At 38.8% G+C, this 16,866-nt stretch overlaps 1 protein-coding gene across 5 annotated transcripts in view; it reads right to left on the reverse strand.

Annotated features, from left to right (window-relative positions):
• The window catches only part of LOC109539386 (homeobox protein araucan), a 49,195-nt gene that overhangs the window by 6,307 nt on the left and 26,022 nt on the right, over positions 1-16,866 (reverse strand). For all 5 annotated transcript variants that reach the window (XR_007282277.1, XM_019907103.2, XM_019907101.2 and 2 more), the window contains 2 exons: positions 13,802-14,134; positions 2,172-2,290 (listed from right to left, as the gene is read on the reverse strand). Coding sequence is in view for 4 of the 5 variants with exons in the window: in XM_019907103.2 (XP_019762662.1) it covers positions 2,172-2,290; positions 13,802-14,134 (452 nt within the window). In the remaining variant the exon portion in view is untranslated. The remainder of the gene's footprint in view (positions 1-2,171; positions 2,291-13,801; positions 14,135-16,866) is intronic.

Genomic DNA, 16,866 nt, shown 5'->3' on the forward strand with positions numbered 1-16,866 from the left:
CTAAATTTCGTTTTTTTTCGACTCAGAAGGGTTTACCGTTGCGAATCTTGAGCTCTTGGATTGAGCGATGTAGTCAGAAAAATCGATAGCAATATGAATATTTTTAAATACGCCCTACACAGGTCGACCAAAAACGTCGATTTAAGATCGAAAACGCTCAAAAACTGTTCGAAATTGACCATAAGTTTCGGTTATTTTGGCTCATGCGTATGCAGAAATCAAAGTTTCAGATGAGCGTTTTCTAGGCTCAATAAATTGTTTATTTCCTCGGAAGGTAACTAGATGATATGTTTAGTTAAAGATCAAAAACTCTCGAAAACTGAAAGGTGCATTTCCTGAGCTCAATGGATAGTTTTGGCACCTCAGAAGAATCTACTGTGTCCATTCTTGAGCTGGTTGGTTGGATTCTTCGCTTTTTTGCTAGATCCAATAAAAAACTTGGAGAACTTGTGATATTGTTGGCAAAAATTGGAATTTTCACATGTGTTCTTTAAGTTCCTTGAGCTCAATTAATAAATTTCGACTTGAGAAGCATAAATAAGATGTATGGGTCCCTAATCGAGCAGACATCGTCAAAGATTAATTTTTCATTAAAAATCAAGAAACGTTGCTTCCATCGACATCGACGACACCAAATCAGTTCAAACTCCTCAAAGCCTCAAATTTTTTATTCAACCGGCCAAAAATTAAGTACGCGAACAAACACAAACATTGAAAAGTCTATTGAAGACGACTAAGAAAAACTGGCAGAATAAGTGAATGAAAGCACACATTGCAAATTACCTTGTAGCCTGTTTTAAGGAACAAGTGCACTTAATGAATGTCGGTGGATTGAAGCCAATAAAAAATTGTTAACACCACCATCCATATGGAATGCACCTGTAATTTATCACAAAACATCCTAGCCGTCAACCTAGATGAGAGCGAAACATGAAATGTTCGTGTTAAATTGCACCTTTTTCATTGCGTTCTGTGCATTAATCATTAGTCAGTAGGAAAAGGTACAATGTTTTTTGAACAGACGTTTTGCAACATTTAAGTACTTCAATTGGCAAACCGAAGCAGCCCCAGATCGTGCCAAAGTACGCAAAAGAACAAGTCGCAAATTGATGATGTGTTTGTGAGAAAAACAACCAACGGCTTTTTCGAATCAAACATTTACCTACAAATCGAAGACCAAAAAATAAAAAAATCCCCAATTTTCCGTTATGGAGTCACCTGGCAAAAATGGGGTTTTGCGCTTAAGGAAAACCCAAATGTAGACAAAATGCGACAAGAGACACTATTGATCTTTTGACACAAAAGAAAAAATAATTTAAAAAATTGCAGATACATTTGAGTTCGATAATAAAGAACAGCGAAAATCTAGTGAGACCCCAAGGCAAAAAAATTGTGATGAACAAGAACTGAATAATAAATAAAATCGAGATTGTAAAAAAAATGAGTTCAAACATCGGCTAGATTCCTAGATTTCTTTTTGAAAGAGATAAATTTCAGCTTCGTTTGGAAACTTCCCAGATCCAGTCCTGTTGAGTAAACCCAATAAAACCTCAGAAAAAGCGAAGTTCTTTCCTATTTTCACCACACACCGTTCCCCATATAAGACCCACTGCTGACTTGGGGTTTTTCTCCGGCAAGGCGGACAGTTTTCCCCTCAGCGTTTAAGTCTTTTATAAGGGTAGATTGATGGTTTAATTGAGTTTAGTGTTTTCCAGTCAATCTGGGGCGTGAATGGGTGTTTAGGATTTATGGAGCCTGTCGATCGAAAACAGGGCTTTCTTGAGAGGCGTGTGCCAACGCTAATCCGTCCGCTGATATGGCGAGAAATTTGCTAATTTCCTTTTATTCTGCGGGAAATCAACGACCGAATTTTTGGGAAACCGTTCGGAAATAGAATGCGAACCTAAGACAAAATGGCTGAAAACAGGCGCTCGTATATCGATTGGCGTATAGGGACGTCTGTCGTCGCGACGCCGCAGGTGAATAGCGCCCTTGGTGTCATGGCATTGCACCATTATTTCCCACTTTTGCGGTGAATAGTCGATAAAATTGCTTTCGCATTTATTTTAGGCTGTTTTGTCCCCGCAGTCGTTTGTTCCGTTCCGTTCCTTTCAATCAGATTGTCTGTTTTTCCCCTGTTCACAAAACTACGCAACTTTCTTTGTACATACCCGTAAGCAGCTAATGCTGGATCATATGGATAATACCCTGTAGTTGGTTGCAATCCTGCACTGGTCCACGCCGACATATCAGCTGCTCCACTGGCGTCCTTTAAACTATATGGATTACTCTGGAAGAAAGAGAGTCTGCGTTATATTGGATCTTTCAGTATGTGAAGCAATCCTAATTTTTGCTTAAACAACATTTCCTACAGTTAGGCCTAGAAGTGATGACTAAGTTCTTTTGAAACTCAGCGGTGAGTTTTTGGGTCTTAGGTTTTTTAAATGAGAGTAACGTTTCCCAAAAGAGCCTTAAAATTGATGAGTGAACAATCAAAACATTCCTTTGCATGCGCGAGTTTGAACGAGAAAAATTCGAAATCCTCTGCATTGTTGGGTTCGGTGACAGAACTCAACTCAAATAGAAGCAGCTCAATTATTTAATGAAATCCAGAATAGAAGCTAAATTCAGAGAATTTGGTCATGCAAACATTTTGCCTAAACCTGGACGTTCTGCTCAAGACGAAATTGAACCACTTGACCTTTTTCTTTTTTTTCAAAAAAAAGTTTCGCAGATTGGGGCCCATTTACAAAAATCTGTTCTGCGAAAGCGCAAATATCATCTTTACATCCCTAGCTATTCCAGGAGAAATTTCCATCTGGAAAATAATTAGTAAAAAACATTATTTCTTCCGATAAAGCTTCCTTCGGTCTGTTTGAACAAAATTGTCGATTTTGGGCAACAGAAAATCCGCATTGGACATTGGCAATTTTTTCCCATTAATGGAGAACTGGAAATTGAGACAAAAGCAGGTGCATCCATTTGAAAAAAATCAGTTGACGAACGACAAGAAAATACAGTAATTTTTGGATCACCTGCATATATATATTTGATGTAATAACATTTATTTTTAATTTACAAGGGCTTTTTTGGGAAAAACAGTCCTCTCAATTTGAAATGAATTTAGACACAACTTCTTTAATTGCCCAAATGGCCATGTCTAACAAGAACACGCCACCTCCAAGTGGCCGTTTATTGACGGGGATTTCACATACTTTGCCCCAAAGTTTGGGGAAGTCAGAGGAAAAACTATGCAACCTTTTAACCAACGCTACCTGCGTTATTATGGACTAAAACGCGATATTTGCGCATTGGAGAGGTTCTCAGCTTAAAGCTTGGGCTGAATTGAACTTAATCTGAACGCCGATTAGACGAAACTAGTTCAATCCTAGACCACGTTGAACAGTAGGCATTTCAAGAGAGGTTCAAGTATAAATTTTGGTTGTAGGTAGTAGTATTTTTTTGAGGGTAAGTAGTGGCCCTTTTTCAGCCCAGGAGGCTTTTGAAAGTTGGGCCCAATTTGAAGACTTTTTCACAAAAGGAAACAGCAAGCGATGAATTTGCCATATTTGCCCGTATCAGATCAGACCTCATTCATCAAAAACGTGTTACACGGTGTGGTATCAAAATACAAAGTTTAAAATCTAATCGGGAAAGCTGACAACGTAAATCGGACGATCAAAGGCCGACATGACCGCCATTTTGAAATAGATGCTGATAAATCGAGCCCGTAATACCGTTATCAGTGTTCAGCACACAAATTTCGCCCCGATAATTATTTGTTGTGGTGACAAAATGCCGACAATAGAGTCAATCACTGCTGTGATAACAGAGTAAACATCGATAAGAACCCGGTTATCATTGGGCGGCCTTTTTGAGTAACACTTCCAGGTGACTCCGGAGATCCTGAAGCGTAAACAAGCGATAGCAGAGAAATGTTCAAGTAGCCCGGTTATTTATAGAAAACGCAACATTTCTGTAACTGATCGCCGAAATCGGCAATATTACCCGATGATTCAATTAGACATCGCAGAAACACTGGACGGGGCCCGTTTCATAAATATTTTATATATGATGGGCATGAATAACTAACTAACAGTTCTGCGAGCAAAGATTTCGGTTTAAAATTCTTAAGGCACACATAACGAGCGGTTCTCACAATGTGCCTGATCTGACCGAACAATCGTGAGAAGTGATACGGCCCGAGTGAATTAAACTGATGGACTACCTAACACTATCCACTTATACGATCAAGTTGCTTACAAGAACACCGTTTTGCCATTTTTGCTTTTAGCAATTAGCTCCTCAGACGCAAAGCTCTTTCAAAAGTCTCACTAGATACCTTGATGGCACAGAATCAAGCCAAATATTGATTAATTCCCGACTGGCAGTCGATTGAAGCCTTAATAAAGCCGCCTCAATGCCTGATACCAACGTGAATAATTTCCCGTGAAGTGTTATGAAAACATTCTGTAGCACTCGTCCTTCAAGCCGGACTTATTAGGAGCAAGATTAATTTCCGAAATCAGTGTAGATGTGAATGATTGACGTTTGCTAATCCTCCTATTCCGTTAAACATCTCAGTTTGAAACCTCCTTGAATGTGGATGGCTAGATGGCAACAGTTATTGGCGGCTATTCTATAAACCAGGAATCGATAATCAGCGTTCTACCTAATAAACACGCGTAGATTGGACGCAATTACATAAGTACATCGGCCCACTCTAAACAGATCTCCATTTTATCGGCATCAGCTTAAGCGGCAAGTAATTCTACATTGACAGTCGACCTACTCAATGTTCAACTTTCAGTGCATTATCTATGTTCTGTCTAGTTGAAACGATCGATTTGTTTAGCAGATTTATCGTCTTTTGGGTCTTGGTGGCTTTCCAGTGTGAGCTGGATCTGTGCAGGAAATTTCCCTTGCTTGGCCTCATGCTCGAAACTGATTGAACTTATGGCAACTTGACTTGATTTTCCGTAGGTTGAGATTCTTTCAACTTATAGTCTCTTTGATCCATTCATTTTTTACCCAAAAACCATTTCCCTAACGCTTTTCTCCTGATGGTTGATTGACGCTATCGAAGCTGATGTTAAGGCAACTCTACTTGCATTTATGTAGGTTCACGTTCATTCAATTTCTGGTTTCTTTGATCTGTTTATTTCTTACCAAAAAAGTCTCAATGTTTTTCTCATGCCGATTCATTGGTCTTCTTAATACTCGAAGAAATTGATTGCATTTGGTGCAACTTTACTCGCTTTTAATTAGTCTGAGGTCCATTCAACTTCCAGTTTCCATCATAACTTTATTTCTTACCGAAAAAGAATTTCCCCAATGTTTTGTGTTGATGACTGAGTGGACCTCTTAATACTCGGAGAGGTTGATGGAGTTTATGGCAACTTGATCGCTTTTACGGTAGGTTGAGATTCATTCAACTTCTAGTTTCCATGATCTATTTATTTCGTACCAAAAAAGTTCTTCCCCAATGGTTTTCTCTTGAAGATTGATTGGCGCTCTTCATCCCGGCAGAAGCTGATGAGAAGCTGAAGCTTGTATGTAGATTACGATTCATTCAACGTCTAGTTTCTAGGGTAGCTTTATTTCTTCTACAAAAATCTCCCCCTTGAAGATTGATTTGGCTCCGATGGAAGCTCAGAGACTCAAGCAACTGCGAATAATGTAGATTTTGAATGGTTGAAAAGCAACTATAGCAGAAAAATCTTGACGATGAGGTTAAAACGGCCAAAGCAGTCGAAATTGAGTGAATCTTAATCTAATTGAATTGCCGAACTTTGGTGAATTTGCCTGAACTTCATCAGCTTCTTCTGTAAGCACTGAGAGTGTGCTTACAGAAGAAGCTATAGCAGAAAAATCTCGACGATGAGGTTAAAACGGCCAAAGCAGTCGAAATTGAGTGAATCTTAATCTAATTGAATTGCCGAACTTTGGTGAATTTGCGTGAACTTCATCAGCTTCTCCTGTAAGCACTGAGAGTGTGGTTACAGAAGAAGCTATAGCAGAAAAAGGTTGACGATGAGGTTAAAACGGCCAAAGAAGTCGAAGTTGAGTGAATCTTAATCTGATTGAATTGCCGAACTTTGGTGAATTTGCCTGAACTTCATCAGCTTCTTCTGTAAGCACTGCGAGTGTGCTTACAGAAGAAGCTATAGCAGAAAAAGGTTGACAATGAGGTTAAAACGGCCAAAGCAGTCGAAATTGAGTGAATCTTAATCTAATTGAATCGCCGAACTCTGGTGAATTTGTCTGAACTTCATCAGCTTCTTCTGTAAGCACTGAGAATGTGCTTACAGAAGAAGCTATAGCAGAAAAATCTTGACAAAGAGGTTAAAACTGCCAAAGAAGTCGAAGTTGAGTGAATCTTAATCTAATTGAATTGCCGAACTTTGGTGAATTTGCCTGAACTTCATCAGCTTCTTCTGTAAGCACTGCGAGTGTGTTTACAGAAGAAGCTATAGCAGAAAAAGGTTGACGATGAGGTTAAAACGGCCAAAGCAGTCGAAATTGAGTGAATCTTAATCTAATTGAATCGCCGAACTTTGGTAAATTTGCCTGAACTTCATCAGCTTCTTCTATAAGCACTGCGAGTGTGCTTACAGAAGAAGCCATAGCAGAAAAATCTTGACAATGAGGTTAAAACGGCCAAAGAAGTCGAAATTGAGTGAATCTTAATCTAATTGAATTGCCGAACTTTGGTGAATTTGTCTGAACTTCATCAGCTTCTTCTGCAAGCACTGAGAGTGTGCTTACAGAAGAAGCCATAGCAGAAAAATCTTGACAATGAGGTTAAAACGGCCAAAGCAGTCGAAATTGAGTGAATCTTAATCTAATTGAATCGCCGAACTTTGGTGAATTTGCCTGAACTTCATCAGCTTCTTCTGTAAGCACWSWSWSWGTGCTTACAGAAGAAGCTGATGAAGTTCAGGCAAATTCACCAAAGTTCGGCAATTCAATTAGATTAAGATTCACTCAACTTCGACTTCTTTGGCCGTTTTAACCTCATTGTCAACATTTTTCCGCTACAGTTGCTTTTCAACCATTCAAAAATCTACATTATTCGCAGTTGCTTGAGTCTCTGAGCTTCTATCGCAGCAAAACTGCATTTTAGGTCGAAATGAGCTGATGTTAAGAATCAACCACTATTTTAATTTAAAAAATCGACGTTCTCTCGTTGACTTCAACCGTCTATAGTTTTCCTTTGCGTCCACAGTCATAAATGGCAAAAAATCAGTAAAATCTTGAGCAAAACACAAAGGTGTCAGATGGTTTTCCACACAAAAAGTGTTGAATTTTTCATATTTTCAGACTGAAAAAAACAACCGAACTAAGAACAAGTATTTAGCAGCAAAAAAAAACACTTGTAGCCTGTATAATTCGCTGAGTGGCACGCATGCCTTATAAAGCACCACAGTGGCAAAGAAAACCTAAAAGTAAAGCGTTCAAGAATGCCATTTTAAAATTCCGGCTTGTCGTATGTTCACCGCCGCATAACTCTGATTGTCTTCTGGTTTTTACCCGAAGAACGGCCGCGAAAATAATTAGTCGGTCAATTCATTACTTTGAAATGTCTGGTTTTGGCGAACAGTGTAGTACCGACTACTAAAGCATGGTGCCTTGATGGCAAAATTACAAAAATTGCATCAATTTTAATAATTTTTCAAGATTTTTTGCTGAATAAATACACATTAGTTGGCACGTTTAGCAGTCGCTCGAATCGATTTGTCTATTTCAGCATCGCAATTTACATAACAATTAAAAAGTCGCTGGCCAACTAATGGGTAAACTTGTTCTCTTGAATTATACGACAGCTATATAACAGGATTAAGAAATTGTTATTAAAACCGTTCAATATGATGGCGTCATTTTCTTTTTAGCTTGAAAACTTTGTGGGCAAAATGTGCAGAAAACGTTAGCGAAAAATGGTCGCCAAGCTCTTCGGCTAGTTTCTTCTATAACCAATGTTATAAAGTACGGTAATTTGTAAGTCTGTTGCCTCGGTGTGACTTATAAGGCACGACGATTTATTTAAAGCGGTATCTCATTGTGATGCCCGTATAAGACATGCGGTGGAGGCCATCTTTGTTTTGTGTTATGTATTGTTTAAATTTGTCTTTGCCTTTTAAATATTTTCCAACATTGATCGGTTGAAACCGGCCCTCTAACTGGACAGTTCCGGTACTTGATTGATTAGCAAAAAAAGACGCAAAATCGTTCACCCAAACTTATTAAACTAACAAGAAAAAGGCCGATTTCATTACAGCTCTTATTAAAATTATAGTGTGGCATTTTGCAATTAAGCCCGCAAAGGTCTCTTGCACCTGTACAGTTGCATGCGAGGACTTAAAACGGACACTTGCTCGTGTTAATGACAGCTAAACATGTCCTCGTATATTAAAAGAGCAATTTTTAACGGCATTCGATAGGGTTCAGCTAAAGGTGTCTGGACAACTACCACAACAGCCTTTTTGGAACTCTGCAAACGGTTCTTCAGGGCCGATTTTCCACTTCAGTGTTGTTGGTTTGCTGCTGCTTAATGCAAGGTTTTTCATTGGGCTTGTTAAATGATTAATGAACAGAGTTTCGATTCGTTAACTCTTCAATCGGCTGATAGCACCTTGGCAGTTAGAAGAAGCAAAAATTGCCATTAACTTCTTTGCCTTGGGGGAGCGCATTATTTTACATTTATCGATGTTTGGCATTGAAAATGTGCTGGTTTGCCCCAAGGAATAAAATGGATTGATTGATGGTTAATGAGATGTGTAACATCGCAACAAAAGACAAAAAGAAAATAAACATCAGCATCCAAAAATCTGGTTGGAACTCTACCAACAGTCTAGTTCTGCTACAATTTGCAATTGCCACGCTAATCAAACAAACGAACAAATCGATCAATTTGGCTGATTTGTTGCGGATCAAACCGATTCATAAGCCAGCCAAATCTGTTTACCAAACTCGTCCAGATCAAGTTCAAATAAATCACGAGGCGCGCAGTCAAAAAAAAATAACCAGGGCCCCCAATAAAAATCCTTTGAAAACAAAAAAGGCAAAAGATGAAAAAATCCAGAGATAAAATCGTGAAGGTATTCATACGGTCCTTCGAGGCGTATATATTGAAAAATCCGCTTCTCAATTTTGACAGATATGATTTAGAGCGTCGCACTTTATTTGAGTGCGTTTCCTTCCCTCGAAAATACCTTTCTGGCTGGAAATGAGACCGAGGACTTCCAGTGCCGGGGACGAAACAAACACAATCGATTCTTTTGTAAATTGACGCAAAATCTTGTTTCTTCATCAGCTTTTCCTCATCCTGCGGAAATCTAACCAACACAGAAATCTTGAGAAATTATTTCAGCTGCTTTGGACCCAGGGATTCCAATACGAAAAGGTCCTTTTCAGTATGTGCTGGTCCAGAAAGTTCCACTTTGCGCGCCACTGCAGGCTCTAAGAATTCCCCGATCTATATTTATTCCTCGGGAGTAAATCTTTTTGTGAAAGACGTGAAAAGGGACGCGTACTCTCTGCGGGGGTTAGAAAAAGATAGATGGGGCATTTCTCGCCACGGATATAATGCCATTCCACAAAAAAGGCCAATTTTTATCCGGGCCGGGAGAACGGAATTACTCGCAGATTGTTTGGCCGCTAAGTCAATTGATGTCAGAAATTACCACTTGTTGACTGCGTTTTTTCTTTGAGGATTTTCCGTAAATTATGCAGTTTAAAACCCGATGCCAGATGAAACGCCCCTGCACAAATCCATGTAGGTAAAAGAAGCCTTTTAACACTTCCAGCGGACATTCTACAAGAATCCATGTAGCTTTTTTACAACAGCTCGCCCATAACTTGCACTCGCAACCAGCAGAAGAGTGTGCAGCCTTTAACACAACGTACATAAACGGGAATTTATTCTATTTTACGACTGGGGGGAAAATAGTGCACGCGATGACAGACAAAGTAAATCTAATATTAAACCCACTCAATAAATTTGTGAAAATGCACCGGAATCTCACTAATAATACGCGATAAGAAGACAAAGCTTTTGAAGATAAACGCACCATACGTGGCAAGTGCCTGTATCATTTTTACGTCCGCTTTATTAGTGTACTAAAATTGTGTTTATATGTATTTTATAGTTTTTATTGCGTTTGTTTAAAATTCTATTACCAATCTGGTGTCAGCGTTCGAGTGGGCGCCAAAATATTTATTGGGTTGGCAGAGATGCCAGCCGATGCTACACGCAATTTAACGCCAACATTTAAATTCAACTTAATCCTAGAATGTTTGTTTGTCATTATTGCAATTCACATTCTTTTTTGGCCCCCAGACCAAAACTATTTAAACAACGCGGCATTGCTTTTGGTCCTTCGAGCCGGATGACAGGCATTAAGATCCCCAGAAATAAGTGCATGTGATCTATTGAATTTCTTATATCCAATTAGCTTCTCTACAGATAGACTTTTTTGCATTAAATCGAGTAAAATTTGAAGTTTTCAAGTGCAGGATCGAGTGGCAAGACATGTTTTGCTGAGTTCGTTCATTTCTAGTAATTTACTTCAATTTTTAACAAATCGGAAGAAGTTGCCACATAAAAATCAACTAGTTTGTGATGTTTGCCACCTGAGTAAAAGGAGGATTCAAAATAGATGATTTATATCAACCGCGCTCTCTGTGTAAAACATGTGGAACTTGAAGCCCAAAGGAAGTAGCGACTTGAAAATTTCACACTTTCTAAAATACACTTGACTCTAAACGTGATGCAATTTGCATAAAAGTCGACCGAAAGCCTGATTTTTACCAGACCAATAAATAGATGTTCTCGCCCAACTGCAGCCCCTGCTTGGAAAATTCGAAACTTCCCACCCAGGGCGAGTAGAAACTTGAAACTTTCTTAGTCTTTTGAGAATACGTGACTGCATAGGTATGTTGGCATGTTCACAAACATTGCAAAAAATTTAATTTTTCTAGGCTGAGTAAACGTGGGTCTCAAGGTGGATGTTTCATCCACACGTGCCCTCATTTGAAAAATCCTAACTTCTCAACCAGCGCACGTAGCAACGTGAAACTTTCCGAGTGCTTTGGAAGGACTTGAGCCTAAACATGCTGACATTTTCATAAAAATTGTCCAGAAATTCATATTTTTGCCAGCGGAGCAAACATTGATTTGAAAGTGAACACTTCGTCCAAGGGGCCCCGTCTTTTAAAAAATGCTAACTTCCAAACTAGAGACAGTGGCGACTTGAAACTCTCTCAGTCAGTTGAAAACTCTTAACTCTAAATACACTGATATTACGATTCCAATCTTCAGAAATTCTGATTTTTGGCTGCGGAGTAAACGTTGGTCTAAACGTGAAGGTTGCGTCCAATTGGGCAATCGCCTTTTAAAAATTCGTAACTTCCAACTATGCGTGAGAAGCAAATTAAAACTTACAGACTATTTAGACAACGCTTAGGCCTAAACGTGCTGACATTCCTATCGACAACGGAAAACGTTTCAAACTGAGAAAATTATGTTTGCAGCCGAGTAAACGTTGCTCGCGAAGTGGAAGTTTTACCCAACTGGGGCATCGCCTTTCAATTCAAACTGGAAACTTTAAGTCTTTAAACCACACTTGACTTTAAAAATGATCATATTTTGATAATAAACTCGAAAAAATCGTAATGTTTTCAAGCTGAAAAACACAAGCACAAATTATTAAAACATGAAGTTTTCTGAGAAAAAAAAGCGTAGAGTGGGGGTTTTATGAAAATTTTTGATAGGTACTTGAAACAAACTTATAGAGCTAAATGCCTAAATTATTCAAATAAACTCAGTGGAGAAAAAGCGTTGAAATATACCGGAAGATTACTAATTGAATGCCTCAAAATGTGTCTTTCGTGCTTAAGATAATGCTAGTTTTCGCCAAAATTTAGGTTAGTTGTTTTCGCAATTAGGTTGTTCGGTCTGCAGCTGGACCGGCCCTACGAATATCGATAAGATCATTTAAAATTTGGTCCTTCGAGCCGGATGACAATCACAAAATCTCCAGAAGCAAGTTAGTGTGTATATGGTGTATCTTATTTATTATTCAACATATCAAAATCCACAGAAGTGGCCTAAAACACCTCCAGTTAACTGCATTCAATGAGAGATCCAAAAAGTGAAATTACTAATAATTTCTTCGACATATTTATTAAAATCTCGTTGATAATTGAGGTGGCGTCGAATGTCGTTTGCTCGAAGAGAATTTTCTGTTGAATTGAACGATGAATTAACAAACAATGTGCAGTTATACTAAAAAAATCTTCAATGTTGAGAAAAGAAGCTAAAATTCTAATAGGAAGAGCAGGACGAAATGCAGTTTATTCATCTCGCACAATATTCGCAAATATAAACTAAAAAATCAAAATTTGCACCAAGGCTAAGGTCAAACCGTTGAGGAAAACATCGGGCGCTGAAGTACGGCTTCTTCGTACAGTTAAACATCAAAAAAGGTGTTTTTCTTTTTTTTTAGTTGGTTTTATGATTTGGAACCGAGCACAACTATCCTCACATAAAATAGAATACAACAACCCGAGGTTATTTGTCGATTGGAAAGATACTAGATATAATTTAGGAATGTCGTGTGTATTCACGGTGACAATGGCGAGCCGTATTATTGTTATTATTTTAACCGTGTTCTGCACGAGAATTTGTCATGCAAGTCGCTGTTGCACAACAAGAGAGATATCGGAACATGGTTTTCCGTGGTTTTCATGCCACGTCCCCCCATTATTATCCTTAATTATCCTTTAAAATACAATTATCGCATAAATCTGTCGTTGTTAAGGCGATTTTATTAAATTAATTATTTGTTCGCAAATAATATGTCAACGTTGTTCGGTGTCGCACTGTTTCCGTTTGGGCCCGACTGTTGGGACGCAGTCGCCTAATTTGTTGCCATTACGTATTTATACTGCGATTTAACAATTTTCGACGGGAAAACACATTTTAAATAATCGCAACAAGCTTTCACAATTATTAATTCAATCAATTCGTAATTGATATAGAAGCGGAATTATGTACAAATATCCCATAAGGATCGGCTCGACCATACATCCGAAATTTGTTTTCAACATCAAACACGGAATTTGAAGAATAAATCGATGATAATTCACCGGCTGGATTCCAAATTGCCTTCGGATTCAGTCACAAAGTGACAACAATAACACTATTCTATCTAATAGAGGATGATTATTGTCATAATGCAGTTTTTCCATTGGTAACCCAGATTAGACTCGCAACAATGCAGCTGTTTTACATACATTAAGCACACGTGGCAAATAAAGTAGATGGCTAATTAGATAGACAGATTCTGGACATTGGGCAACATTCTTAGTTTTGTCATCCTTCTTTTTCTGTACTTTTAGCCCATTTTCCCCTTTGAACTCACACGAATTTTCGTTCTAGTCCGAAAGAAAATTCAACCAAATTCACTATAGTGATCACAGGCCTCACACAAACTTATTGACAAATTGTGGGGAATTTTCAGCAGATTTTTGAGCAACCGGTAAACTTTAGGAGCGCCCTAGAATCACCATTATCTAATCAGCAAATTTCCAAATCCCGATAAGCCTAAGTAGAAAGTGTGATATTTACCCACATGAAAGAGGGTGTTAACTTCATGGGCCACACTAAGACGCAGTGTCAAAAGGATCTAAGTGCAAAGCAAACAGAAGTTATCCTTATTTCAACACGCTGGCGATCGAGCCTCGCCTGGTTATTTATTGACACTTCTGTCTAGATTTGATCAACAAAAAAATTACTTACCAAAGGTGAATAAAACGCCGAACTTTCCACGCCTATGCTCGGATAGGGGTTCTGATCGGTACTGGGATATGGAGTGCCGTACATGCCAACACTGCGAGGATACTGTAGGGCGAGTCGGGCCGAGTCGTACTGGCACGAGCACACGCTCTGGCCAGTTACCGGGTCGGTCATCAAGGGCCTGCCATTGTCGCAACATTGGGCAGGTCCAGTCGATGAGGTTCCACCAGGTGAAAGAGCCCCTGGTAGCCCAGCAGAACCGCCAGGGCTCAAAGAACCTCCGCCTGAAGCTGGCGATGAACCACTGTTGGTTGTTGGCTGGCCGGACACCAAAAGCTGCAACAGAGACGCAATTAAATGTAAAAGCTCAGTATTTTCTCCTTCATCTTGAATAAGTGAGTTTACAATTTCTTGTCCTTCTGGGGGAAGTTTTAACGACAAATTTTGACAAACGTTTCACCTGTTGGCGTTTCTTCCCTTGAAGAAGTTCTAACGTCCGAATCAGAGCAAGTAGCAACTTGAAATTTTCAGTCCTGCAAAAACGCCGCTTCTCTCGGAACATGCCGAATTTCCATAATAATCGAAAAACATAAGATTTTTCAAATTTTTAATCGGTGATCTAAAAGTGTATTTTTCACCAGTCTGCACCCTCTCCTTTAAAAATTCCTAACTTCCAAACTAGAGCAAGTAGCAACTTGAAACTTACACAGTGCTTTGAAAAAGCTTGACTTGAAAAAATAGTGATATTTTTATTCAAATTTCCGAAACTTTTGATTTTTTCCAGCTCAGCAAACTTTGGTCCAAACAGGGCCGTTTTAGCCAACTGGGCCTCTCCTTTAAAAATTCGCAACCTCCAAACTATAACAGGCTCGAACTTGAAACTTTCGCAGTACGTAGAACAAGGTTGACTCTAAACACGTGGACATTTTCATCAAAAACGCCCCAAAGTCTGATTTTTACCGGTTGAGTAAAGTTGCTCTCAAAGCGGATGCTTCACCTAACTGCAATCTTCCCTTGAAACTTTTCTAACTTTCGAATTAGAGCAAGTGGCAACTTGGAATTCTTTCAGTCCTGAAAAAACGCCTCTCGCAACATGCCGAATTTCCACAATAATCGTAAAAAATTCTGATTCTTCCAAATTTCTAATCGTTGATCTAAAAGTGCAATTTTCACCAGACTGCACCCTCTCCTTTAAAAATTCCTAACTTCCAAACTAGAGCAAGCATCAACTTGGAACTTACACAGCGCTTTGAACAAACTTGACTTGAAAAAATAGTGATATTTTTATTCAAATCTCGGAAACTTTTGATTTTTTTCAGCTCAGCAAATTTTGGTCTAAACGGGGCCGATTTAGCCAACTGGGCCTCTCCTTTAAAAATTCGCAACCTCCAAACTATGACAGGCTCGAACTTGAAACTTTCGCAGTACGTAGAACAAGGATGACTCTAAAGATGTGGACATTTTCATCAAAAACGTCCCAAAGTCTGATTTTTACCGGTTGAGTAAAGTTGCTCTCAAAGCGGATGCTTCACCTAACTGCAATCTTCCCTTGAAACTTTTCTAACTTTCGAATTAGAGCAAGTGGCAACTTCAAAGTTTTTCAGTCCTGAAAAAACGCCTCTCGCAACATGCCAAAATTCCACAATAATCGTAAAAAATTCTGATTTTTTGCAAATTTTTAATCGTTGATCTAAAAGTGTATTTTCCACCAGTCTGCACCCTCTTCTTTAAAAATTTCTAACTTCCAAACTAGAGCAAGTATCAACTTGAAACTTACACAGTGCTTTGAACAAACTTGACTTGAAAAATAGTGATATTTTTATTCAAATCTCCAAAACTTTTGATTTTTTCCAGCTCAGCAAACTTTGGTCTGAACGGGGCCGTTTCAGCCAACTGGGCCTCTCCTTTAAAAATTCGCAACCTCCAAACTATAACAGGCTCGAACTTGAAACTTTCGCAGCACGTAGAACAAGGTTGACTCTAAACATGTGGACATTTTCATCAAAAACGCCCCAAAGTCTGATTTTTCCTGGTCGAGTAAAGTTGCTCTCAGAGCGAATGCTTCACCTAACTGCAATCTTCCCTTGAAACTTTTCTAACTTTCGAATTAGAGCAAGTGGCAACTCGAAGTTTTTCAGTCCTGAAAAAACGCCTCTCGCAACATGCCAAATTTCCACAATAATCGTAAAAAATTCTGATTTTTCCAAATTTTTAATCGTTGATCTAAAAGTGATATTTTCACCAGTCTGCACCCTCTCCTTTAAAAATTCCTAACTTCCAAACTAGCGCAAGCGTCAACTTGAAACTTACACAGTGCTTTGAACAAACTTGACTTGAAAAAATAGTGATATTTTTATTCAAATCTCGGAAACTTTTGATTTTTTCCAGCTCAGCAAACTTTGGTCTAAACGGGGCCGTTTTAGCCAACTGGGCCTCTCCTTTAAAAATTCGCAACCTCCAAACTATAACAGGCTCGAACTTGAAACTTTTGCAGTACGTAGAACAAGGTTGACTCTAAAACGTGGACATTTTCATCAAAACGCCCCAAAGTCTGATTTTTACCGGTTGAGTAAAATTGCTCTCAAAGCGGATGCTTCACCTAACTGCAATCTTCCCTTGAAACTTTTCTAACTTTCGAATTAGAGCAAGTGGCAACTTCGAAGTTTTTCAGTCCTGAAAAAACGCCTCTCGCAACATGCCAAATTTCCACAATAATCGTCAAAAATTCAGATTTTTCCAAATTTTTAATCGTGGATCTAAAAGTGTATTTTTCACCAGACAGCACCCTCTCCTTTAAAAGTTCCTAACTTCCAGACTAGAGCAAGCGTCAACTTGAAACTTACACAGTGCTTTGAACAAACTTGACTTGAAAAATAGTGATATTTTTATTCAAATTTCCGAAACTTTTGATTTTTTCCAGCTCAGCAAACTTTGGTCTAAACGGGGCCGTTTAAGCCAACTGGGCGTCTCCTTTAAAAATTCGCAACCTTCAAACTATAACAGGCTCGAACTTGAAACTTTCGCGGTACGTAGAACAAGGTTGACTCTAAACACGTGGACATTTTCAT

Source organism: Dendroctonus ponderosae, unplaced genomic scaffold, assembly GCF_020466585.1.
Source record: "Dendroctonus ponderosae isolate FM_Combo_2020 unplaced genomic scaffold, Dpon_F_20191213v2 Dpon_F_20191213_9, whole genome shotgun sequence".
In the NCBI taxonomy this organism is placed as follows: domain Eukaryota; kingdom Metazoa; phylum Arthropoda; class Insecta; order Coleoptera; family Curculionidae; genus Dendroctonus; species Dendroctonus ponderosae.